Below are 27272 nucleotides of genomic sequence, written 5' to 3' on the forward strand. Positions count from 1 at the left end.
CTGTACATAAACGAGTTGAAATGAATGTTCCAACAGGAAGGACGGAAGAAGACACCTCCTAGCTGCTTGAAAAGAAGCAGAACATTAAACAGCATATCTTATATCCTATGACATCATATCATATCATATATATATATATATATATGGATTTATTTACTGATATTTCATTGATATTAGAATATACCGTACAACACGAATAACAACATTTCATATATTTCACCCATTTAACATGGTCAATTCGTTTTCATTTGTATAATGACGATGATTTTAAAGTAATTATTGTTTTTTTAATCATTAATCATTGAACGCATTACTAATTTATTTATATCTATTGCTGAATCATTCTTTTCTTGTGAATATAAAATCATTTTAACATATTTGATTCATATTAGAACGTACATAGTATTTGGACTTTCATTTTAATTGTAGTTTTTGAAAACTAATTGAAAGTATTATTTGTATTTATTTATAAATCATGCTTTTCTTGTTAATATCTTCATTTGATTAAAATTTGAATGTACTGCATCTTAGTAATTGTATTTTTTATCAACTTTTTTCATTTTCAAAATGATTTAATTGTAATTATTGACAACTGCAATGATAGTTTTTAAAATCATTCATTATGGAATAAATTACTTTTTTTTCTTCTTGTGAATATGGTCATTCATTTGAATATTTTTTCTTTCTATTAGAATCTACCGCATAGCAGTAATTACATTTTTAATCCAGTGTTTCATGTTCAAAATGATGTGATTGTAATAATTGTTTTTAAAAAACATGAAATATTGAAAGTATAATTTACTCGTACTTATCCATGAACCATTCTTTTCATCATTTGATCCGGTATATCAGTCATTGTTTCAATAATGAAGGATTCCATCGTAATGACTGATGATTGAATGCATGCTTTGTGAGTTTTGATGAATGCATGATGATGACCTTGTTGTGTATATACTGTATAGTGTACATGTTGATGGGATGTGGTACTGTATGATGTACGTATGGACTGTGGATGTTTGCAGTTGGTCCACGAAGGTCCTCCCGCTTTGTTTTTCCTTCTTTTAACCTTGAAAGCAGATAAGGAGAGAGCTTTGATTGAGCTCCGTCTCCTTGGGAAGGTCAAGGCATGCCCCTACCCACCCCCACCCCCACCCCAAGGAAGCCAGAATTCTTTCATAAGATCTCCTCTGCTCGGGCCTTGAACAGTCCTCCTGCGGCTGCTGTACAGTGCGCGTGCACACCGGCAGCTCTCTCCCGCTACAAGTCAGCTTAGTGTTTGGAAATCTCCTCATGCGCCGCTTCCACCTCATTTGCTTGTTTTGCACACCACGCAGGTCACGTGACCGGCGCCTGTTAGAGAGTGCGAGGTCCAGACGAGCAGACTCCAAACTGACACGTGCAGTAAAATAATAATTATTTTTAAAAAGCAGGAGCAGAAAGGGGGAAAAAAAACAGCTGTAATTTTCCAAGAATAAAGACCAAATATTAAAAGAAAAAGGTCATATTCTAATGAGAGAAAAGTCGCAAATTTACAAGAATAAACTGGTAACATTACAGGGGGAAAATAACACTTTAGTAGGACAGAGTTGAAATATTCAAGAAAAAATATGGTTTATTTTTCCAAAGTCGTACTATTATTACAAACAAAATGTACTTTACTTTACTTTACTGTTCTCTTACTTGTCTTGCTTGCTTGCTGCTGTAACAAGTAAATTTCCCCGCTGTGGGATAAATAAAGTACATACAATACATACAATACAATACAAATATAGTTGGAAAACTAGGCTGGAGAAAAACTTCTAATATTGTGGGAATAAAGTCACAATATTACAGGAATAAAGTCATAATATTCCGAGAATAAAGTCATACTATTATAGGAATAAAGTCATACTATTATAGGAATAAAGTCCCAATATTATGGGAATAAATTCACAATATTATGGGAATAAAGTTTGGTTTGGTTTGGTTTGGTTGAGTTTATTTGAACATGAAGGTTCCAATGGAATACATCTCATGAATCATTCTTTGACAGTTCCACATGTCCAAAAGGAGTAGGAAGAAGCAAAGCTTATTTAATCCTACCCCTCATCAGTTTCACATCAGTTGCAATACATTTATTCACCTCTTGTTCTTCCAAGTGTTCCTTGTAGGTCTACATGACAATGTAGTGCAATCATAGCCAAGGTTTTTACTTACTAAAAGGAAGCTAGAGGCTTAATAATAACTGATAGAATATATCCACCACCCACAGAACAAAGCTGTGCTAGTAATGTCTTACGCTTGTTTTTAATATTTTACTTTTTATACGGCAGAGTGTCATTACAGCTTTAGTTCATCAGGAAGTGACGGTGGGCGTCCCGAGCAGGAGAGCTAGGCTCAGTGCTAGCTGTGAGTTTGGAGAGAGTTGGGAAGTGTGTTTATGTTGGCGTGGATGTAAAGTCCTGCAGTGTTCTCCGCTGTTAACAAAGCCATTAAAGTGCATCGGCGACGTGAGTCTCTCCTTCCCCACAACAAGCGGCATTACAGTATTGACCAGTGCACACCAGGAAATAAACGGTGTCATTTCTTACAGGCATTGGCTGGACAGCTATGTAGTGGGGCTTGTTTAACCTTTGCCTTGTGGGCAAGCAGGAAGGAGAGACGATGCTGAGAGATGTGTGTGTGTTCTGAGCTGCTGTCTGGTGGCCGCGTTCAATAAATAAAGTTGGCAGAAGCAACAGGAGAAGTTTCCTTCTTTGCTTCGGAGCTGAATAACACTGACAAGTTAACAGACTAGTAGCGAACGGAAAAGAAGACGGCTTTGTTTGTGTCGAATACAGAAGATGAGGACTTTGATGGATTTGTGGATGAGGATTGATGAAAAATAACGTGAGTACATTCTAAAATACTTCAATTAAGTACAACCCAACTCAGTTTTGCTCCCGCTGCCGCATGCATGCTAGCGTAGGTTTTTTTTTATTGTAGCGTCGCTGGGAGCACGTCCTGTTCCCAGCATACTTTGCGGTAATGTTTTGGTGCAAATGCTCTTAAAGTTACATGTTTGACCAGGAAATAGCAAGCTCAAAAGAAGACGGCTTTTTTATGTGGAACAACTGACAGTTTGTGTGGATCTTGTGAATGATTGTGACTGAGCTAGGACTCAGTAATTAAAGTCTACACACGACAGCTTCATTGATTGAAAAACAAAACTTTTTCGTGCATGAAGCTTCTACTTGAGTCGGTAATTTGGCCGCTATATGCGGTCAGATATTGACCAAGGGAGACAAAATGGGTGGCCGCTGGCCGCGTTGGACAGGTGACTGCTATACACAGGGTCTATAACATGTACATTTGCTGCGGGGGATTTTTCAGTGGCTGCTATAGGCAGGCGGCCGTTCTATAAAGGTGGCCGCTAAGACAGGTTTGACTGTATATATATATATATATATAATAATAATAATATTAATAATAATAATTAAATAGAAATAAATATTTAAAATAAATATGAATAAAGAACAAAACTTTTTTTTATTATGAATGATCCTCACCATCTTTTTTGCAGTACAGTGAGTGAGTAAAGATTGCTTTTGTAATTATTTCCCCATATCTCCAAACAATACATTAAATATGCTAATACTAAGGAACAGTACGGAGTGTGGAGTGATTTTTGGTCAAGAACATATTTTGCTTTATTCACCTTTTGTTGTATATTTCTAATATGAGATTTCCAACTCATTTTTTCATCTATTATAACCCCGAGGAATTTATATTCTTCCTCTTTTTCAATGTCCACTCCATTAATTTGTATTTGGTCGTACATCTCCCTTCTGCCATTTCCAAATAGCATTATTTTAGTTTTACTTAAGTTCAGGGATAATCTGTTCCTGTCAAACCATGACTTTAATTTAACCATTTCATCCTTGACCTTTTCAATGAGTTCTTGTGTGCTTTCACCAGAACAAAAAGTGGTGGTATCATCCGCAAATAAGACCAATTTTAAGTCCTTTGTTACTTTACAATAACGTTGATATACAAAATAAACAGTTTTGGTCCCAGTGTGGACTCCTGGGGTACTCCACACGTGGTGTGTAAACTCCCAGATGTGTATTCTCCTAGCTTTACAAATTGTTTCCTCTTTGCTAGATAGCTTTTAACCCAATTCAAAACTAATCCTATAATTCCGTACCTTTCGAATTTTGAAATTAAGATATTGTGGTTAATTGTATTGAAGGCTTTTGTCAGATCCATGAATACAGCTGCTGCACATCTTCTGTTGTCCATAGCAGTAGTGATTTCCTCCGTGATTTCCATCAGTGCCATAGAAGTTGAAATGTTGGCTCTGTATCCATATTGACTGCTAGCAAATAATTCATTCTTATTAATAAATTTGTCCAACCTATTATTAAATATAACAATTTTAGAGACTTGTGGTAACAAGGAAACTGGCCGATAATTTGTAAATTGGTGTTTGTCTCCTTTTTTGAAAATTGGAACCACCTTGGCTGTTCTCATTTTTCTTGGAAATATTCCAGTCTGAAAAGATAAGTTACTAATATATGTTAACGGGTCTGCGATCTCATTGATGACCCTTTTAATTGTTTCCATTTCCATTCCATGACAATCAGTTGATGTTTTAGCCTTAAAATGGTTAACAATGTCAGTGATCTCCTTTTTGGTTCCAACAGTGAGAAACATAGAATTAAGATTCCTATCAATGATATCATTCCCTTCATCAATTGGGTCTTGTTTTGGAATTTCTTCTTCCAGTTTTGGTCCAATATTTACAAAATAATTGTTAAACATTTCAAGTAGCTCTTTCATGTCATTCCTATTCGTGTTTCCAACCATGAAATAGTGGGGGTAGTCTGCTTTCTTAATCTTGTTCTTTATAATACTATTTAAGATGCCCTAAATTGCATGCCCAAAGTCACAATATTATGGGAATAAAGTCATAATAATATAGGAATATGTTAGAGAAATGTACAGACCCTTTCCAAAAAATTAGAATGTCATGGAAAAGTTGTTTAATTTCCATAATTCCATTCAAAAAGTAAAACTTTCATAGATTATAGATTCAGGGCCCACAATTTAAACGATTTCAAGTATTTATTTGTTTATTTTTACGTAATTTGGGCTTCCAGCTCATAAAACCCACGAAAACAGGAATTCAAAAAATTTGAATACTGTGAAGAAATCACCATTTACTTCTCAGTTTTTGCAGGAAAAAAAAGAAAGAATTTACGATCACATCAAATCAATCAAAATATGGTACTTTCAAAACGATATGTCAATCTTCAATACTTGGTTGGGAATCCCTTTGCCTTAATCACTGCCTTGATGCCACGTGGCATTGAAGCAATCAGCCTGTGGCATTGCCTGGGAGTTATGGAAGCCCAGATGTCCTTGATGCTTGCTGTCAGCTCTTCTTTGTTGTTGGGTCTGGTGCCCCTCATTTTCCTCTTGAGAATACCCCATAGATTCTCAATGGGGTTTAGGTCCGGTGAGTTGGCTGGCCAGTCAAGCACTGTGATGGCATGGGCATCAAACCAGGTTTTGGTGCCTTTGGCGGTATGGGCAGGGGCCAGGTCCTGCTGGAAGATGAAATCTGCATCTCCATACAGATCCTCAGCAGAAGGAATCATGAAGTCCTCTAAAACATTCTGGTAGACTGTTGGGGTGACCTTGGATTTAAGAAAGCAGAGTTTACCAACACCTGCACCGGACATTGCTCCCCAAATCATGAGGACCTTGGACCACTGGCCAACAGTCCAGTCCTTCTTCTCCTTGGCCCAGTGGAGACGCTTCCTACGTTGGCTCAGGTTCAGAAGTGGCTTGACCCGAGGAACCCGACAGTTGTAGCCCATCTCCCGGATGCGTCTGAATGCCTCATTCCACTCTTTCTGGATCTCTGCCAGATTCTTGAATCTTCCCTGTTTGATAATCCGCTGAAGCCCACGGTCATCTCTTTTGCTGGTGCATCTTCTCCTGCCACATTTTGCCCTTCCTCTAGACTTTCCATTGATATGCTTGGACACAGCACTCTGTGAACAACCAGCCTCCTTAGCTAAGAACTTTTGTGGCTTACCCGTCCTATGGAGGGTATCAATGATGGTCTTCTGGCCAGTTGTCATGTCTGCAGTCTTCCCCGTATTGAACCCAACTGAGACAATTGAACCAAACTGAAGCAATTTAATGACACCTGGGGAAGCCTGTGCAGGTGATTTGACTTTAGTAGATGATTAGTGTGTGACACTCAGTTTAAAACATTCATGCCCTGCAAAATTTGGGCTGATTTCTTCACAGTATGCTAATTTTTGGAATTCCTGTTTTCGTGGGTTTAATGAGCTGGAAGCCCAAATTATGTAAAAATAAACAAATAAATACTTGAAATCGTTTCAATTGTAGGCCCTGAATCTATAATCTATGAAAGTTTTACTTTTTGAATGGAATTATGGAAATTAAACAACTTTTCCATGACATTCTAATTTTTTGGAAAGGATCTGTATATACTGTACGTGTATGTAAGTTATCACCCCTTTTTGTAGAAATACTATTGTTTGTGTATTAATGTACTCTTATGCACAGAAAGGAGCGAGCAGGCCCCGTGTTAGAAGAACAAAAGACCAGTCTTGTGTGACTCAGAAGTGGGGGAGTTTGAGTTGCTCAAGGCCAAGATACTCTTCTGCTCCTGTTCATATCCTGTGATGTTAGAAAAGTGATTTAACCACACATGTATGATAACAACTCACACACACACACACACACACAGCCAAACAAAGACACAGAGTCCAGCTGTAGTAGGCCCCTTCCTTGAGAAGCTGAACTCTCCTGTAACTAGGGAACGCCCAACAGAAAATAAAGAGAGAGGTTTTTGGAGGGTGTATTCAGAGCGGTATGGGAAAGTAACTCTGGTACGTTCCTCCGCTTTCCTCGCGAGTAAAAAAAGATACGCTTGTTGTCTTGTCTCTTCTGCAATTTTGCTGTGTTTTACAAGCGTCACAGGAGTTTGAACCTGACAGAATAAAGTCATAATGTTTTAGCAATAAAGTCCTAATTGTGATAAAAAATGTACAAGAACAAAGTTGAAATAGTTGCAAAATTGGCTAAAAAAAATAATAAAAAAAAAACGGAGCAGAAATGTAAAAAAATCTTTGAGGAAAAATAATCAGTCATTTTAGTAGCACGGAGTTGAAATATTCAAGAAATAAATCAAAATTTTCAAAGTCGTGAAAGTACAAGAAAGAAATTCTTATATTTGCCAAAATATGAAAGTGGCAAGGTTGCACCCTTTCATTTTTGCTTGTGGAAAGTGTGGACAGGCCTGGTTGAATTAAGGTGTGTATTGCTTGGGATGTTTTGAAAAGGTGTCTGGCGCTTTGGTTGTTTTCAAAGGCGCTGTACGAATAACCTTGACGTCAAAATGGTGGATCATATATGGTAGAAATGTCACCAGAAACCATTGCACTGGTAGACTTTGTACTTTGTATTGTATTACATGCAACCGAAGTCCAAACCCTTCAACGTTTCTGTCACGTTATAAGAAAACTTAACAGATAAGTGCACCGAGTCTGACTGACAACAACATAGATAGTGGAAATGTATCCATAACATGTTCGATCCACCTTTAGCTGAAAGCTAATAAATAAAGTGCAACGATAACAAGCTCGGGCGCAAATGCAGCGTCACACAGACGCCACCAGAGGGAGCTATAGCCCATATTAAATCAACACATTCACTCAACTCGACTCCTTCAGCACATTAATTACGTGAGAGCTGCTTTTCATGACGAATTGCACAAACACGACTTACAATTGTAATGTTGCATACAATCACAAAGCATATTAACATGGAAATGTGTTGATTAAACTTGCTGCTTTCCTGTCACTGGTGTCATGTTTGTATTTTACTACCTTCGTTAACACCTTTTTTAAAGGAAAAAGTGGATACTTTCACTCCGATACACTTCCAACGAGCATGGCCACTACTCGTTGCTTTTCGGTTTTTTCCGGCAGCCAATGGCTGCGAGAGGATTCCGCGCACCAATCAATGCGAAGAGGAAGAACAAGGCGTGTGATTGGTTGTTTGTGTGACGAGACAACGTAAACAGGAAGTTCCAAGCTCCGCGGACAACGATCTGTTTTAATGTATTTATTTACGAATGCCGTGATTTATCTGATTATTAGTCAGCAATTTATTTGACATTGAGGTTGTTGTGTTCCAAACCGTCCACTTAACAAAGATAAGTGAAAGTACTTTATTTTACATTTGATATAGCCTATAGCACATATACAGAGTCAGGCAAAAATGATCTGACACATTTGTAGGTTTAATAAAAGGCAAATAAAGTAAAGAAACAAAAAAAATATTTATTTTCGAAAAGTACATATAATGCCATTTTTTCATATAATGCCATTTTGCTTTGTTTCTTTATAATGCCATTGTTTTTGGTTTCTTTTTCAGTTGCTGCCATGAATTGGACTGGTGAGCATCGCGCTTTCATTGTGGAAACGTTTATCAAAACAAACGAATCTGTAACTGCAACACAACGAGCGTTCCGTTTGCACTTCAAAACTTTTTTTCAAAATGGCGCCGCTTGAGTGGCTGCCAGTTACAGCAGCTCTGTACTTTTCTTCCACCTTTTAGGGTTTTGTATAGTATTTTAGTTTTCTTTTTACTTTTTTTTTGGTCGCATTTTGTCGAGTGTGCAGCGATGGAGGTTCATATTGTTACTTTTGTAATCTGCGCCTTGATGCTCTGAACTTTTCAGTTCAACTGTGGGAAACCTCTTCAGCCACAGCTCCCCATTCAACCAAGGCTCCATTGTTTACACCCGGGATCAGCTGTTAGCCCTGTGCCACACACCCCCTCTCTGCGTGGAGAGGCCGGAGATCCCCAAGGAGCTGCAGAGGAGGAGAAGAGGATGCAGGTCGGGAGTGAAGTGTAAGAAGCGGAAAAGACGGTACAAGCCATGTCTACCGTCTGTCATCATGGGGAACGTAAGATCTCTCCCCAACAAGATGGAAGAGCTAACGGCGCTGACCCGACTGCAGAGGGAGTAACGGGAATGCAGCCTCATGTGCTTCACGGAGACGTGGCTGAGTGAGCTTTCTCCGGATTCACATGTCGCACTGGACGGATTCCAGTTGGTACGAGCGGACAGGAATGCAACGGAGAGCGGTAAGAAGAAGGGAGGGGGAATTGCTGTGTTTGTGAATGATAGATGGTGCCACCTGGGACACATCTGTGTGAAGGAGCAACTGTGCACCAGAGACGTGGAACTGTTAGCGGTTAGCATGCGGCCGTACTACCTTCCGAGGGAGTTTTCACATGTTATTGCTATGACTGTGTACATCCCCTCCTCAGCGGTCGCTGCTGCAGCTATAGAGCAGACCCACACCATCGTCTCTCAACTTCAGAACCAGCACCCCCAATCCCTCCTCCTCATCTCCGGTGACTTCAATCATGCTTCCCTGTCCTCTGCTTTTCCCACCTTCACCCAGTATGTCAAATGCCACACTAGAGACAATAAAACGTTGGACCTCTTGTATGCAAACATCAAGGATGCATACACCTCAACCCCCCTCCCCCCGCTGGGTCGTTCTGATCACAACCTCGTCCATCTCGTCACAGACTACACTCCAGTAGTGAATAGACAACCCCCTGTGAAGAGGCCTGTGAAGCAGTGGTCTGAGGAGAGCAGTGCTAGGCTCAGAGACTGCTTCCAGACAACAGACTGGGAAGCACTCTGTAGTGCACATGGCAGTGACATTGACAGCATGACGCACTGCATCACAGACTATATCAACTTCTGTGTGGAGAACACTGTGCCCTCCAAGGTGGTGCGGTGTTTTCCCAACAACAAACCCTGGATGACCTCTGAGATCAAGGCCCTGCTGAACAAGAAGAAGAGGGTCTTCAACTTGGGGGACAAGGAGGAGCTGCGCAGAGTCCAGAGGGAACCCCGGCATAAGATCAGGAAGGGGAAGGACTGCTACAGGAGGAAACTGGAGAAGCGGCTGGAGCAGAATAATGCCAGGGAAGTCTGGAGAGGCCTGCAGACCATCACAGGCCATGGTAAAGGAGTGGGGAGAGACCAAGCCAGTGGGGACAAAATCTGGGCAGATGAGCTCAATCTGTTTTTCAACAGATTTGAGTCTGCCCCCCCTCCATCCCCTACCCACTCACCACTCTTCACCCCTACATCCACATCCCAGCCATCCTCTACCCCCCTCTCCATAACTGATGATCAGGTGAGAAGTCAACTAAAGAAGATCAAGGCAAGGAAGGCCCCGGGACCGGACGGCATCAGCCCAAGAATCATCAAGGACTGTGCTGACCAGCTCTGTGGAGTGTTAAGGCACTTGTTCAATCTCAGCCTCAGCCTGGAGAAAGTCCCGGCCCTGTGGAAGACCTCCTGTGTGGTCCCGATACCAAAGACACCACGTCCCAAGAGCCTAACCACTTCAGGCCTGTTGCCTTGACCTCTCACCTGATGAAGACCATGGAGAGGATTATCCTGCAGCACCTGCGACCCCTGGTGGGCACTCAGCTGGACCCCCTGCAGTTTGCTTACCGGCCTAGGATCGGAGTAGACGACGCAGTGATCTACCTGCTGCACAGATCACTACTACACCTGGAGGACAGCGGGAGCGCTGTGAGGGTCATGTTTTTTGACTTCTCCAGTGCCTTTAACACCATCCAGCCGTCACTACTCAGAGTGAAGATGGAGAGTGTGGGAGTGGACCAACAACTGACTGCATGGATTTTAGACTACCTCGCCAACAGACCACAGTATGTGAGGCTCCGTCACTGTGTGTCTGACATGGTGCTCTGCAGCACAGGTGCCCCTCAGGGTACGGTGCTCTCCCCTTTCCTCTTCACCCTCTACACCTCGGACTTCACACACAACTCCACACAGTGTCACATCCAGAAGTTCTCCGACGACACAGCCATTGTTGGTTGTGTTTCGGAGGGGAATGATCTGGAATACAGGACGGTCATCAGGGACTTTGTCAGCTGGAGTGAGCTTAACCAGCTGCAACTCAACACCAGCAAGACAAAGGAGATGATCATTAACTTCCAGAGGAAAACATCCCACTTCACACCGGTGAACATCCAGGGAGCGGACATAGAGTTGGTAGACAGCTACAAATTCCTGGGTGTTCACCTTACCAACAAACTGGACTGGTCCGTCAACACCCACGCCCTCTACAAGAAGGGCCAGAGTCGCCTCCACCTGCTGAGGAGACTGAGGTCCTTTGGTGTGTGCAGGACTCTCTTACGGACCTTCTATGACTCTGTGGTGGCCTCAGCCATCTTCTACGCTGTGGGCTGCTGGAGAGGGGGCAGCACGGACAGGGACAGGAGCAGGATAAATAGACTGATCAGGCGAGCTAGCTCTGTCCTGGACGGTCCTTTGGACTCCGTGGAGGAAGTGGGGGAGAGAAGGATGTTGGCTAAGCTGACATCCATCATGGACAACACCTCTCACCCGCTACATGACACTGTTGTTTCCCTGGGCAGCTCCTTCAGCAGCAGACTGTTACACCCACGGTGTAAGAAGGAGAGGTTCCGCAGGTCCTTCATACCGACTGCTATCAGGCTCTACAACACCTGAACCATTTTTTATTCACTATGTCTATGCATTGCATGCATTGTCAATGACTATGCATTCTTTACTTGTGTATCTTGCTTGCTGCTGTAACAGATGAATTTCCCTGCTGTGGGATTAATAAAGTACTACTACTACAATAGTGGTTGACGTGATCCCTACCAGCTCCAAACACCATCTTGTTATGGTCACCAACTTCACAGCTACTGGATCTGCATTGAGTGTGTGGACAATAATGGATCCCATTTGACTGATTTCATTTTGAAACATCATGAAACAGAATGGCATTATATGTACTTTTCCAAAATAAACACTTTTTTTGTTTCTTTAATTTATTTGCCTTTTATTTAACCTGCAAATGTGTCAGATCATTTTGCCTGACCCTGTATATCCTGCTCAAAAAAATTAGAGGAACACTTCGAAAACACATCAGATCTAAACTGGGGGGAAAATGATGTTGAATATCTTTCCTGATAATAAGTGGGTGATGTATTAGTAACAAAATGATGCCACATCATTTGATAGAAATGAAAATGATCACCCTATAGAGGGGGGAAATCAAAGACACCCCAAAAATGAAAGTGAAAAAATGATGCAGCAAACTGGTCCATTTTGCCAAAATGTCATAATAGTAAGTCAAAATGATTCTCAGTAGTTTGTGTGGCTCCCACGTGCTTGTACGCGTGCCTGACAATGTCGGGGCATGCTCCTAATGAGACTACGGATGGTCGCAGATCTGGACCGGGGCATCAATGAGCTCCTGGACAGTCTGAGGAGCAACCTGGCGGTGCCGGATGGACCAAAACATAATGTCCCAGAGGTGTTTTATTGGGTTTAGGTCAGGTGAACGTGGGGGCCAGTCAATGGTATCAATTCCTTCATCCTCCAGGAACTATCTGCATACACTAGTCACATGAGGTCGGGCATTGTCGTGGACCAGGAGGAACCCAGGTCCCAGTGCACCAGCGTAGGTTCTGACAATGGGTCCAAGGATTTCATCCCGATACCTAATAGCAGTCAGGGTGCCATTATCTAACCTGTAGAGGTCTGTGCGTCCTTCCAGGGATATGCCTCCCCAGACCATCACTGACCCACCACCAAACCGGTCATGCTGAATGATGTTGCAGGCAGCATAACGTTCTCCACGGCATCTCCAGACCCTTTCACGTCTGTCGCATGTGCTCAGGTTGAACTTGCTCTGATCAGGGAAGAGCACAGGGCACCAGTGGTGTAGTTGCCAATTCTGGTTGTCTATGGCAAATGCCAATCGAGCTCTACGGTGCTGGGCAGTGAGCACAGGGCCCACTACAGGACGTCGGGCCCTCAGGCCACCTTCATGGAGCCTGTTTCTGATTGTTTGGTCAGAAACATTCACACCAGTAGCCTGCTGGAGGTCATTTTGTAGGGCTCTGGCAGTGCTCATCCTGTTCCTCCTTGCACAAAGGAGCAGATACCGATCCTGCTGAGGGTTGAAGGACCTTCTATGGCCCTGTGCAGCTCTCCTGGAGTAACTACCTGTTTCCTGGAATCTCCTCCATGCGTCCATGTACCGCAGTGATGCCCTGGTCCAGATCTGGGAGGAGATCAGGACACCATCCGTAGTCTCATTAGGAGCATGCCCCGACGTTGTCAGGCATGCGTACAAGCACGTGGGGGCCACACAAACTACTGAGAATCATTTTGAGTTGCTACTATGACATTTTAGCTAAATGGACCAGTGTGCTGCATCATTTTTTCACTTTCATTTTTGGGGTGTCTTTGATTTCCCACCTCTATAGGGTGATCATTTTCATTTCTATCAAATGATGTGGCATCATTTTGTTACTAATACATCACCCACTTATTATAAGGAAACTTATTCAAGATCATTTTCCCCCCAGTTTAGATCTGATATGTTTTCCAAGTGTTCCTCTAATTTTTTTGAGCTGTGTATTTTCTATTTACGTTGACCTAAGGCTACACACACACACACACACTCGCTGTTGTCATGTTTGTATTTCACGATCTCTGTTAGTAACCTTTTTTTAAAAGAAAGTGGATACTTTCACTCTTATACACTTCCAACGAGCATCGTCAATACGCTGAGTTTTTTCGGCAGCCAATAGCTGCCAGAAGTACTATGATGCTGCGCACCAATCAATGCGGAGAACAGGAAAAAGGCGATGTGTGATTGGTTGTTTGTGTGAGGCGGCAATGTAAACAGGAAGTTACAAGCTCCACCGACAACGATCTATTTTAATATATGCATTTACAATTGCTATGATTTATCTGATTGTGAAAGTATATTATTTTACATTTGTTACAGCCTATAGCATAGCCTATAGCATATCATGTATATTTTTTTTCTATTCTATTCATGTTAAGCTAAGGCAACACAAACACAGTCATTGTTGTCATGTTTGTATTTTACCATCGCTGTTAGTCCATCCATCCTTTTTTTTCTATGCCGCTTATCCTAATTTATCTCTATTAGTAACTTTTAAAAGAAAGAAAGTGGACACTTTTGCTCTGATACACTACCAGCGAGCTTTTTGGTCGGCAGCCAATGACTGCGGAGAAGTACTATGACGCCACGCACCAATCAATCCAAAGAAGAGGAAGAAGGCGTGCTATTGGTTGTTTGGCAATGTAAACAGGAAGTTACAAGCTCTGTGGACAACGATCGGTGTTAATGTATTTATTTAAAATTGGCGTGACTTATGCGACATTGTGTTCCAAACGATTAAGAAAGATAAGTGAAAGTGCTTTGTTTTGCATTTGTTGTAAGCCATTCTATTTATGTTGGACTACGCCTACATACACTTTAAAAAAGTTCAACTTGACTGCTCTTGAACAAGACTTTTACTTTGTGCTTGTACTTTTACTTTGTATAGTTAAGCACATTTGTGGTTGTCAAACAATAGAGACAAGTTTCAGCCCTTTACTCAAGTCCAGAAAAAAGTCATTTTCCTGGAAGGTATGTTCACTAGGACTTAATTGTGGCTTTTGTGGACTTTGTACAGGAGTTGTGCAAATATATAATGTCGGGGCTTTTGAAATTGTCAGGTGAGCCTCCCCTGGGAGATACAGCGGCTTAAGAAAAATGAAGAAAAGCATATTTTCCAAATCTGCTCACTTGAGATGTGTCAAAGGCAAAATGAATATAATAAAGCCCATGTATATACAGGTACAGTAGTATACATAACTCATATATTGTCCAGTGTCCTTTGAAAGGGGTTGCTTCAATCTAATCCAATAAAAAAGTATGGTTATTTCTGAATTATTTATTGAATTCAATAGTGTTTCTCACCTTCTGCCACTTGCGACTTTCTTTGGCGCCATTGTGGCTTATTTTGCAGCCGTGATGAAAATAAAAGCAAGAAAAACAGTTGAAATTAAGAAATGACAGCAAGGTGGCGTGTTTTGAATTCCACGTATGCGAGCACATAGAAACAGTAGAGATGTTGATGCTCGTGCTTACCATGTTTATTGGCTTGAAATATGTACAATATTTCAACTAAGTAGCCAAGAGTGGAAGGAGGTTGTGCAGATCCAAATGTGTTCTGTGAAGTGGTACCTTCAGTGTCCGTCAGGAAGCAGCTCCACTGTCATTGGCTGCTGGAGTCCTGACCTACATCCTCATTCTGCCTTGAACCCAGCAGCTCCCGGATCCTCTCCACGTCCTTTTTGCTCTCCTCCATCCCCGAGCCTGTGTTTAGATTGCCGATCAGCTCGTCCGTCAGGTGAAGTCGCGCCGTCCTGGAGAAGAAAGAAGACGCGGTAAAGACCAGAGGTGATCTCCGTCGTATTTCCGTGATCCAACTCACCACTCTTCAACTTTGAGTTCATGCATGTCCTCACGCTCTTGCCGCCTCCTTTCTCGCACGCTTTCTCCTGTCAGCGCGTTCATGCCGAGGATCAGCACGCCCGTTGGAATCCTATAAAGATTATCCATTTGCATTTCCATACGCACCACACTCCACACCTCCTGCATATGATGGGTTTTCCTACACTGACATCTGGGAATCCATCAACACGTCCGCAAGAGTCATGCAGCATGCTTAAGGTGTGCCCAGTTAGTACATTACAGTATTTTTGTCTCCTCTATACTGCTAAAATGACATTTTTACTTTTAGAAGGTGTTAAACAGGTTTATTATGCCTAATATGTCTTATTTCCTTTTATTATGTCTACTATATTGGGTAATAGGAGTGTAAATGTGACTATAGGGATGTTATTTCACGCCTAGAGGGCTCTAATGATGTTAAAAACAGCATTTACAGTTTTTTTCCCAAAATTTTCTTCTCGTAATGATGACTGTATTCCCATATTATTTTTACTTTATACTTGTAACATTATACGTTTTCCCCAACTTCATTTTGTTTTGTTGATCATAACATTACAACTTCAAATAAAAAAAAAATTCTTGCACATTTAAACTCTTTGCTACTAAAATGACATTATTTTTCCTCATAGTATTACCGCTTTATTCTTGTATAACTAGGACATTTTTGTTGTTAGAATAAAACTTTTTTCTCTTCATATTGTGACATTATTCTTGTGGAATGACAGCAGTTTTTTCCATTTCTGCTGTTAGTTTTTGCTTTTCATTTTCCAACTATTTCAACTTTTTCTTCTCATCATTATGACTTTGTTCCTGTGATATTTTCACTTTAGTCCCATAATATTATAACTGGTCCGTGATGTAATTTTTCAAAAAATACAAATTTATTTTTTTGTTTTGTTTGATTCTTGTAATCTAAAAGTAATTATTATTTTCACTCATAATCGTTAAGTTAAGTTTTCCTCATGAGAATACAACTTTTTTTCTGTTATTTTGACTTTCTTCCTGTAAAATGACAGCAGTTTTTTCCGTTTCTGCTGTTGTTTTTTGGTGTTCATTTTCCAACTATTTCAACTTTCTTCTAGTCAATTTTCTTCTCCTGATATTAGGACTTTATTCCCATAGTATAGGTTTTTCCACAACGTGACTTTTCCAAAACGTCCAAGTTTTGCTGTGCCCCTCTGCTCGATTAGCCAAAGCACAGCACCACTTCATGCACGTGAGCGCCTCTGGCAGCCAGCATAGGGTTGGATTTGGGGTTGGGGTATCTTAGCTGGAAGGGGCGCAGTTGGCTGGCTGCCTAGAGTGCTCACTGCTCTCAAGCGCGGTGAACATGCAAGAATAAACGATGAGGAAAGGATGGCAGGCCGCTTACCCCAACACCGCTCCAATGATGCTGCCCGCCACCAGACCTCGCACGCCCAGGTTCACTCTGAAGAGACCTCCGGTCACAGCTACACATGCACACGCACGCACACATACTTTGATTATTGGGGCTCATGACTGAAGGCGCAGGCAACAGTGACAACAGTGATGGAGGGTACAAACGTTACTTATGGACGCTGCCTTTAGCAACAGCCTGTAGGCCATCATCATCCTTCCATAAAATAAAAGTCAAAATATTATGGGAATACAGTCATAATAATACGGGAATAAAGCTGTCATATTATGGGAATAAAGTCATAATAATACGGGAATAAAGTTGTCATATTATGGGAATAAAGTCATAATACGGGTATAAAGTTGTCATTATGGGAATAAAGTCATAATAATTCGAGAATAAAGTCATAATAATACGGGAATAAAGTTGTTATATTATGGGAATAAAGTCATAATAATACGGGTATAAAGTCATAATAATATGGGAATAAAGTCATAATAATACGGGAATAAAGTTGTCATATTATGGGAATAAAGTCATAATAATACGGGAATAAAGTTGTCATATTACGGGAATAAAGTTGTCATATTATGGGATTAAAGCCATAATAATACGGGAATAATGTCATAATACGGGAATAAAATTGTCATTATGGGAATAAAGCCATAATAATACCGGAATAAAGTGATAATACCGGAATAAAGTCATAGTAATACAGGAATAAAGTCATAATATTATGGGAATAAAGTCATAATAATACGGGAATAAAGTCATAATATGGGAATAACGTTGTCATTATGGGTATAAAGTGATAATAGTATGGGAATAAAGTCGTCATATTACGGGAATAGAGTTGTCATAACCCGGGAATAGAGTTGTCATAATACGGGAATAGAGTCGTCATAATACGGGAATAAAGTCAACATAATACGGGAATAAAGTTGTCATATTATGGGAATAAAGTTGTCATATGGGAATAAAGTCATAATAATACGGGAATAAAGTTGTCATATTATGGGAATAAAGTCATAATAATACGGGAATAAAGTTGTCATATTATGGGAATAAAGTAATAATAATACGGGAATAAGGTCATATTATGTGAATAAAGTTGGCATATTGGAAAAAAGTCATACTACAGGAATAAAGTCATATTATGGGAATAAAGTCGTCATATTACGGGAATAAAGCCGTCATAATATGGGAATAAAGTTTGGTTTGGTTTAGTTTATTTGAACATGAAGGTTCCAATGGAATACATCTCATGAATCATTTTTTCACAGTTCCACATGTCCAAAAGGAGTAGGAAGAAGCAAATCTTATTTAATCCTACCCCCCCATCTATTCTACATCTAGTACAGTACATGTTGTTCACTTCCTGCATTCCATGTCATGTTTTCTGTGATAGTCAGAATAATACATAACGGTAAGCCCCCCCCCCCTCAAAAAATATAATAATAATAATAATAATAATAAATATTAAAAATAAATATGAATAAAGAACAAAACTTTTTCTTTTTTAAACAAAACAAAAAATAATAAACCTGACAGAACATCATTGTGATGATCAAGACTCTTCTGCCTTGTATTTAGAAAACACCAACTGCTTGTATTGTTTTTTAAATTTGCTCATCTCTGTACTTTGAGTTCCTTACTCAATCCGTTCCATCATTTAATTCCACATACAGGAATGCTGTGGCATTCCCGTGTGTGGGTTTAATTTCCCTCTAAGATTTTAAGTTTAATTTTCCTCTAAGATCATATTTCATCTCTCTGATTGAGAAATACTGTACGAGGTTTTTGGGTAACGAGTTATTATTAATTATTATTCTAGCGGTTTGAAAGTGTACTAAATCTGCAAATTTTAATATCTGCGATTTTAAAAATAAAGGGTTTGTATGTTGTCTATACTTGGTATTATGAATGATCCTCACTAATATGTGATATATATTAAAAAATAAAGGTTTGTATATTGTCTCTACTTGGCATTATGAATGATCCTCACCATCTTTTTTGCAGTACAGTGAGTGAGTGAAGATTGCTTTTGTAATTATTTCCCCATATCTCCAAACAATACATTAAATATGCTAATACTAAGGAACAGTACGGAGTGTGGAGTGATTTTTGGTCAAGAACATATTTTGCTTTATTCACCTTTTGTTGTATATTTCTAATATGAGATTTCCAACTCATTTTTTCATCTATTATAACCCCGAGGAATTTATATTCTTCCTCTTTTTCAATGTCCACTCCATTAATTTGTATTTGGTCGTACATCTCCCTTCTGCCATTTCCAAATAGCATTATTTTAGTTTTACTTAAGTTCAGGGATAATCTGTTCCTGTCAAACCATGACTTTAATTTAACCATTTCATCCTTGACCTTTTCAATGAGTTCTTGTGTGCTTTCACCAGAACAAAAAGTGGTGGTATCATCCGCAAATAAGACCAATTTTAAGTCCTTTGTTACTTTACAAATGTCGTTGATATACAAAATAAACAGTTTTGGTCCCAGTGTGGACTCCTGGGGTACTCCACACGTGGTGTGTAAACTCCCAGATGTGTATTCTCCTAGCTTTACAAATTGTTTCCTCTTTGCTAGATAGCTTTTAACCCAATTCAAAACTAATCCTATAATTCCGTACCTTTCGAATTTTGAAATTAAGATATTGTGGTTAATTGTATTGAAGGCTTTTGTCAGATCCATGAATACAGCTGCTGCACATCTTCTGTTGTCCATAGCAGTAGTGATTTCCTCCGTGATTTCCATCAGTGCCATAGAAGTTGAAATGTTGGCTCTGTAACCATATTGACTGCTAGCAAATAATTCATTCTTAAATACATTTGTCCAACCTATTATTAAATATAACAATTTTAGAGACTTGTGGTAACAAGGAAACTGGCCGATAATTTGTAAATTGGTGTTTGTCTCCTTTTTTGAAAATTGGAACCACCTTGGCTGTTCTCATTTTGCTTGGAAATATTCCAGTCTGAAAAGATAAGTTACTAATATATGTTAACGGGTCTGCGATCTCACTGATGACCCTTTTAAGTGTTTCCATTTCCATTCCATGACAATCAGTTGATGTTTTAGCCTTAAAATGGTTAACAATGTCAGTGATCTCCTTTTTGGTTACAATAGTGAGAAACATAGAATTAAGATTCCTATCAATAATATCATTCCCTTCATCAATTGGGTCTTGTTTTGGAATTTCTTCCAAATAAAGTCGTCATAATACTGGAATAAAGTCATAATATTGTGAGAAGAGGAAGTTGAAATATTTGGAAAGTAAAACAAAAATGTGTAAAAAGGAGCAAAGAGTGAAGTTGATGTGAATTTTTCATCAATATGACAAAGCTGAGATGCGCTTTTTTCTTGAACTATGACTTTGCAGCATATTTTACAAAATATGAAAGTGGCAAAGTTGCATACTTTCATTTTTCCACCCCCGTCGTGGGAAAAGGTTTGTACACGCTGCGCTAGACTACCTGAGCAAACATCCCCAGCGATGTTTCCCATTCATTCATTTCACTTACTCAATACCAAAGACGTATTTCTACCTTGTTATAACGCCAACAACGTATTTATACGACATTTGCGGTTTTTTGCGTGAGAGGCAAAAAGAGGTGATGACCCCCCCCCCCCCTCCCCCCCCCCCCCCCCCCACTAATGTGCTTCACTTCAGGGCAGTTGTAAAACATAAAGCGGCCACAAGGTGGCAGAAGTGCATTTGATAAGAAAGATCCTACCTGTACATGATAGGAAGGAGGACTTGAGAGAGTGGAGGAGTGGAGCGTGCAGAAGGTTGCACATTGTCGGGAATTTTTCACGTGTGTACACACGCGCACGCACGTGCGTGCGCATATAGATCAATTTGGCATGTCATTTAGTTTTTTCCTGATTCATGGCTCCCCACAGTTCCTCACTAATAAACACATCATAATGGAAGTGTTTGGTAAGACACCTCATAACACAACTTGGTCACACATCATCATTGTGTGATGTTACATGTCCAATGTATGTTATTACAAGGCCCTGCTAGTACAATCAATGTGAACAACAACAACAACAACAACAGGTATGACTCCATGGACTCACCTCCAGCTGCTGCAAAACTGCTCAGGGTGTATTTGTCCCGGTAAACCGACAGGCCTGTGCTGACAGAACTGGAGGCGGGGCAGAGGAACGTGATGGACATAAAAAAAAAAAAAATAAATAAGAAGACTATCAAAACAAAAATACATATTGCACATGTGAAAGCTGTGATGACATACGTATGACTTGTCAAAATATATGCATATTGATGCAAAGGTGAAGCATTAAAATGTCAAAATCAGAGATCACCAACGTGGTGCCCGCGGGCACCAGGTAGCCCCCCACGACCACATGAGGTGCCCGCAAGCCTGCTTTTCATTCAGGTTTTCAGTTAATAATGAAAGGACAGTAGAAAGAAATGCATTGTGAAATACAAAATGTGAGTTGTGGACACCAGCATTTTGTTCATGTTCTGGTAAAACAAGCATATTCGCTTTGTTTGAGTTTAAAATAAGCTCTGAAAATAAATGTTACAAAAATTAGTACAGTAGCTCTTGGCCATTTTAATTTGGTAAAAGTAGCTCCCACAAGGAAAAACGTTGGTGACCCCTGGTCTAAATGAAGACCAATTGAAGGCACTGAGCATTGAAAGACGTTGTCATATTAGTATTCTGCACTGGCCACTAGGTGTCACTAATGATCAGCACAACAACAGGCTTTTTTACTGCTGCTTTGAGTGATGTCACAACACCAAGCTAAATCTGTACTCCGAACCCCGGATATCACTTCCTGTCTACCCACTACTCTGCTCTCCTAGCACCAGAACACTTTTATAGCAACATACATGAGCACAAGTCTTATTTTCTCTTATTATGTCTACTATATTGGGTCATAGGGGTGTAAAGGTGACTATAGGGGTGTTATGTCATGTCTAGAGGGCTCTAATGTTAAAATGCGAATTTAGAAGGTGGCAAACAGGTTTATTATGCCGAATATGTCTTATGTTCTCTTACTATGTCTACTATATTGGGTGATAGGAGTATAAAGGTGACTATAGGGGTGTTATTTAACAGCTAGAGCAGGGGTCTCAAACTCATGTCCCGCGGGCCATTCACGGCCCACCAAATCGTATCTTGTGGCCTGCGACTGGACATCAAAGAGTAGTGTAGCTGCAGCCTGCAACATCCGGGCAAGCTCAGTGTTACTTCCATACTTCCAGGGGCAAGTAAACACCAACACTGAACTAACAGTGGTGTTATCACATGGACCGGGAAGGTGAGCCATGTATTGTGAATTGCATCGCATCGTGATGTACCCTGAGATTCCCAGCCCTACTCCAAATACTTGATGCGGCACAGCCTCACCCAGCTTCTACCTCCACTGGCCCCCAGTGAAATAGAGTTTGAGACCCCCTCTACAAAAATTGTAATTTCATTTTATTTTGGTTATCATAACATTACAACTTTTAAAAAAATATCTTCTTTAATATTTCAACTCTACACTACTAAAATTATTATTATTATTATTTTTACAATATGATGATTTTATTCTCAGATAGACTTTGTGTGTTAATATTTTGACTTTATTCTCATAACATTAAAGCTGTTTCTTCCATTTCAGCTGTTTTTTTAGATGTAATTGTCCAAATAGTTCAACTTTCTTCTTGTAATGAACTGTATTCTCATATTATCTTTACTTTATTCGCACATTAAAACTTCTTCTGCTGCACAGTTAAAAAAAAAAATTACAACTTTATTCATTGTTTAGTTTTTCATATTATGACTTTTTTTTTTAAATGATGTATTTTGTTCTTGACCATTTCAACTCTACGCTACTAAAATGATTACACGTTAAAAAAATTACGAACTTATTCTAATATGTCAACTTTTTTCTCATTAGAATATAACTTTATTCTCATAAAATGGCAGCTATTTTTTTTGTTTTTTTCATTTCTGCTCTTGTTTTTATTTTTTTTTACTATTTCAACCTTTTTCTTGTACATTTCCTCCTAATTATATTTTTGCTTCATTCCCATAATATTACAACCTAATTTCCCAAAAATGACAACTTTATTCGTTCTTTGGTTTTCCATAATATTTTGAGTTTAAAAAGTTCAAATAAAAAAACAAAACTTATTTAATATTTGAACTAGTTGTAAAATGTCAGTATTTTTCCTCACAGTACGATGACCGTGTTCTTGTAAAATGGTGGCTTTCTCTGGTTGGATTACAACATTTTTCTCTTGTAAATTTTCTGCTGATTTGACCATTTTTACTGCTGATTTATTTGTTCATTTTCCAAATACTTCTACTATTTAATATGACTTTCATTATTTTTATATTATAATATTTTGACTTGATTCTCATAAAGTGAGAATAAATTATTTCCATTTCTGCTCTTTTTGTTTTCTTCAACCACTTCAAATTCCTTCTTGTAGATCTTATTCTCATAATATTTTGCCTTTATTTCTATAATATTATGGCTTTTTCCCCAACCTAATTTTCCCAAAAATTACAACTTTATTTGTTGTTGGTTTTTTTGTTTTGTTACAACATTCCAACTTTGAAAAAAGAATGTATTTTTAATTGTAGTAAAATGTTATTTTTCCTCAATATTTTGATATAGATTCTGTTTTCTCGGATTATTTTCACTTTATGCGTGCGGGGTAATGGGTCAAATAAGAAAATGAACTCATGTGAAAGCTTACTTGAACAGGGTGACAAATGCGGCCACTCTCCAGCTCCATCGGCTCCCGTATCGCACAAAACCACGGACAGCTGCGTTGTGGGCCGAGCGCTGCTTGGACACAGAATGAGAAAAATCACCAATCATCTGTCTCATAATGCTTGCTTTCCATTGGAACAAAAGCAATTCTGAATTCAAGGTATGTATTCTTTTGGATGCTTTTAACGTTGGGTTCTGAAACACCGCTGGACGCCTCTTAAAGAGGAAGCAGTGCCCACCAAAGCCTCCTCAGCTCAACTGCAGATGTAGACGGACACCTTCTGCACAGGAAGGAGAGCAGGAGTTCGTTCTAAAAATACCATTTAATATGAAAACCAAAACAAACAGCAAAAATGCAAACTTCAGCAGTAATCGTGCAAAAAAACAAGCAGCAGCAGAAATGGAAAAAACTGTTGTAATTTTTACGAGAATAAAGTGAACATAACAAGGAAAAAAAAGCTGCAATTTTATGAGAATAAACCCGTAAGGAGGAAAAATAATGTCATTTTAGTAGCAGAGTGTTTTAAAGCCGCAATGTTATGAGAAACAAAACAAAACAAAAAAAAAAGAGAGGTCATTTTTAGAAGATTATGTTGGGGAAAAAGTTACAATATTATGGGATAGGCTCCAGCATACCCCCGCAACCCTAATGGGGAGAAGCGGCATAGAAAATGGATGGATGCCAAAATATTACAAATAAAAGTTGTGTTCTAACAAGGAAAAAAGGCACAATCTGACCATAATAAACCTAAATACCTTTTTTTTTTATGAGGAAAAATAATATCATTTCAGTTGCATAGAGTTGAAATATTCAAGAAAGAATGTGTTTGTATTTTAAAAACTAAACTAAACTTGTTGTTTTGGAAACATTTGGTTGGGGAAAAAGTCATGAAGAGCAGTAACAAAAAAAATATGCCTTACGTCCAAATATTATGAGAAAAAAGTTGTATTCCAACGAGGAAAAAAGGATTTTTTTTTTCAAAAGAATATAGTAGTAATAAATAAAATATTTTTTTTTCACCAATGCTGTAATGCAGTTTTTTTCTTGAAATATATTTAACTTGTTAGCATCCTTTCATTTTTCAATATATGGCTCTCAATGGAAAACGTTTGGACACCCCTGAACAGAGCTTGAGGTCATGAAGCTGTGAGGGGGTCAGAAAGATGCTCTGCAGGAAGACTGAACCACAATCCTTCAAGACTCTGATGTGTATAGCATGAACATCTATCAGAAGAATCCGTCAAGGCTCTGATGTGTGTAGCATGGACATCTATCACTGCTTCTGTTCATGATTTTTACACACAGACTGTGCAGACGAGGCCTGGAGTGTCCAACTGCAAGACTAGCTAGCGTCAACATCATCTGGCGGGTTAGCTTACCACTGCTTCTACACGACTGGTGTAGAGTTCTGCCTGGCTCATTTGGATGTACCTCTGCTTGGCGTGGCGAGCCGCCGGCAGGCCTCCGTAGATGAAGCCTATGATGGCAGCAACAATTCCGCTTTTGACCACATTGGTCACCTCCTCTGAGTAGCTGTGGCTTGCACTGATGGAAGATGGTTAAACAAGGAAAAGGAGCTTAATGTGCCAACAGTGCATAAGAATAAGGCAAATCTAGAAGCTACTGACTCTCTCTGAAAAAGATCCTTAATGCGGTCCCAGCCAGTGTTTGGCATGGTGCTGGCTGTCAGGGCGTGTGCAGGAGCAGCACCGGCGGAGGAGGGACAAGAGGGCGTCTGTACAGGCTGGGCAGAAGCCATGTCAGATGCATGGACCCTGGGGAGCAGGGCGCTGAGGCAAGGAGGCCTGGAAGTCCAGATCAGACCCCGCAGTAGGCCCCTGGGGCCACACTCTGCCACTTGTCTCCAAAGGGTGAAGCCTGTTGTGGTCTGCTCTGGATGCATCATGCTTCAGCTGGCGTCACAGAGGAACAAACACATGGCTTAACAGCTGACCACCGCAGCCTCCACTTCCCCCTCAAAACAAACACAAAGCCTGGCTGGCGCACAGCACAGCCCTTGTCCAAATCAATAAGCAGTTTTCACGTGGTGCCCTTTGTAAACTCTTTCATTCAGTTCATCCACTACACTAAACTATGCGACTACACCTCCATCTTCACTACTAACTCACTCTTCCCTATACACTCATTGCATTTCTGGCAGTCCACCACAAATGTACATCTGGCCTTACGTTTTTTTTGTGTTTTTTTTTTAAGATTTGGTGCCATATTTTTGAATATATGTTTTAGATTTGGCACTACCCTTTTGCTTTAATTTCTTTTTTAGTTTTTTTTTAATGTTTGGCACTACATTTTTAAACTTTTTTTTAGGCACTAGCATTTTTAAATGATGTACATGTTGTGCTACTTGTTTGGTTTAGATTTGGCACTAGCTTTTTTAAACATATTTTTCTTTAGCTTTGGCTTTTTTGCTGCCTTTTTAAAATTATGCTTGAGACTTGGAACTCACTTTTTTGTTTACATTTTTTTTTTTTAATGTGGCACTAACTTTTTAAAATTATTTCACTAACTTTTTTATTTTCAGAGTTGGCGCTACCTGTTTGGCCTAGCTCATAAACACGTGACAATGGGACTGTTTGTGTCGTGGTGGATGGAATGCTAACTCTGCTCCTTAACACATCTTAGATGCACGTATCACGGTTAGCATGGTCGCATGCTAACACCTGTCAATCACAGGACTGGCTGATGAAATCACAATCACACTAGTGAACGATTCACCTTACATGTTTATACGGTGGAGTAAAAAAACCTAAAAGCTATACACAAGAATATTGCTGCGAGGCAGCATAACTTGTTTACATTTTCTCGTCAGGGACTATGCTGACATTGTTAGACCATTGACATAGATAGACGCCGCATCGAGCACTGAGCCATACGTCAACGTCGCCGCCATATTGGATATGTCAAGTCTGCGTTGTAAATGAACACGACTTCTTTCATAAATTATTTCATTATTTTTTATCGTTTATACATTCACACACGCATTAATATACATGGGAAAGAGTAAGGCATCAAAAATGTATTTGATCTTCTCAAATTGTTGGTGCCCAACTGTTTCCCAAGTATATTAGCGCGTGTATGAATGTAAAAAAAGAGCGGCATTAACTTCAATTTCTTTGTAGAAAGTCGCTTTATAACAGCAAGTATATTTACCTGTACTTGTGTACAGAGCAGCCTTGACACATCCAATATGGCGGCGACATCGCCGTATGGCTGCAGTGGACAAACCCAGACTGGCTAGCGCGTGTGAAGTGTGACTCACCTAACTGGCTGCATTTTCTGGCTAAAACGCTACAGTCAATATTGTAATGGCATGACTGGAACAGTGCGTCTAAACTGTATTTGGATCCAGTATTTCATAATATTCGTTACGTTTAGACGAGTAAGATTTGTCTTGCTCACTAGCGTTAGCCACCGGAAGCTCCTTATTCGGTTCGATGTCCAACAGTTGAACTTACCATCAGGGTGCAGGTCAAAACTCAAAATCCCAGTCACTTGAAAAAAAACCTTCTATCAACGACAGACGTAATTAATTCGTGTCATTTAACGCCGAAACTCGTATATGAAATTAAGTTGTCATCGTTGTCCTCGCTTGTCGACCTCTTACCGTGTCCATACAGCGACACCTCCAGTCCACAGCGCCCCCGTGTGGTGGAGGACTATCTCCATTACGGTACAATTCAAATAAAAAACCCCAGAA

General features: G+C 39.8%; 2 protein-coding genes across 12 annotated transcripts in view; both read right to left on the reverse strand.

Moving 5' to 3' along the window:
- LOC129194389 (ATP-binding cassette sub-family C member 4-like) overlaps positions 1–15161 on the reverse strand; it is a 65651-nt gene extending 50490 nt beyond the window's left edge. For 4 of the 6 annotated variants that reach the window (XR_008573755.1, XM_054799608.1, XM_054799597.1 and 1 more), the window contains exons 1-2: positions 14880–15053; positions 1–62 (exon numbers count right to left, since the gene is read on the reverse strand). Coding sequence is in view for 5 of the 6 variants with exons in the window: in XM_054799608.1 (XP_054655583.1) it covers positions 1–62; positions 14880–15053 (236 nt within the window). In the remaining variant the exon portion in view is untranslated. Of the gene's footprint in view, positions 63–14879; positions 15111–15146 lie in introns of those variants that run through there. The other 2 variants (XM_054799632.1, XM_054799623.1) reach the window with 2 other exon arrangements.
- On the reverse strand, positions 1–27204 carry timmdc1 (translocase of inner mitochondrial membrane domain containing 1). 6 transcript variants are annotated; one of them, XM_054799743.1, is made up of 9 exons: positions 27031–27197; positions 25183–25467; positions 24934–25099; positions 23537–23625; positions 20893–20960; positions 16789–16867; positions 15397–15507; positions 15147–15328; positions 1–65 (listed from the first exon to the last, which is right to left on the reverse strand). In XM_054799743.1, the coding sequence occupies exons 2-8, from the start codon at positions 25458–25460 to the stop codon at positions 15178–15180; spliced, it is 942 nt and encodes a 313-aa protein (XP_054655718.1). In that variant the 5' UTR covers positions 25461–25467; positions 27031–27197; the 3' UTR covers positions 1–65; positions 15147–15177. The 6 variants fall into 6 exon arrangements, with proteins under 6 accessions (XP_054655718.1, XP_054655728.1, XP_054655707.1 ...); XM_054799753.1 differs by having other exon boundaries at positions 46–62; XM_054799732.1 differs by lacking the exon at positions 1–65 and having other exon boundaries at positions 15178–15328; positions 27180–27204.
- Positions 27205–27272: the final 68 nt, after the last annotated feature.

This window comes from Dunckerocampus dactyliophorus, chromosome 1 (genome assembly GCF_027744805.1).
Source record: "Dunckerocampus dactyliophorus isolate RoL2022-P2 chromosome 1, RoL_Ddac_1.1, whole genome shotgun sequence".
Lineage (NCBI taxonomy): Eukaryota > Metazoa > Chordata > Actinopteri > Syngnathiformes > Syngnathidae > Dunckerocampus > Dunckerocampus dactyliophorus.

Bases quoted from the DNA above. Each gene is read 5' to 3' on its own strand.
- timmdc1 (XM_054799743.1), bottom strand. From the start codon at position 25,460: ATGATGCATCCAGAGCAGACCACAACAGGCTTCACCCTTTGGAGACAA. The intron at 25,100-25,182 runs GTCAGTAGCTTC...ATCTTCCATCAG, and splicing joins AAGGATCTTTTTCAGAGAGA to TGCAAGCCACAGCTACTCAG. The intron at 16,868-20,892 runs GTGAGTCCATGG...GTGCATGTGTAG, and splicing joins CAGTTTTGCAGCAGCTGGAG to CTGTGACCGGAGGTCTCTTC.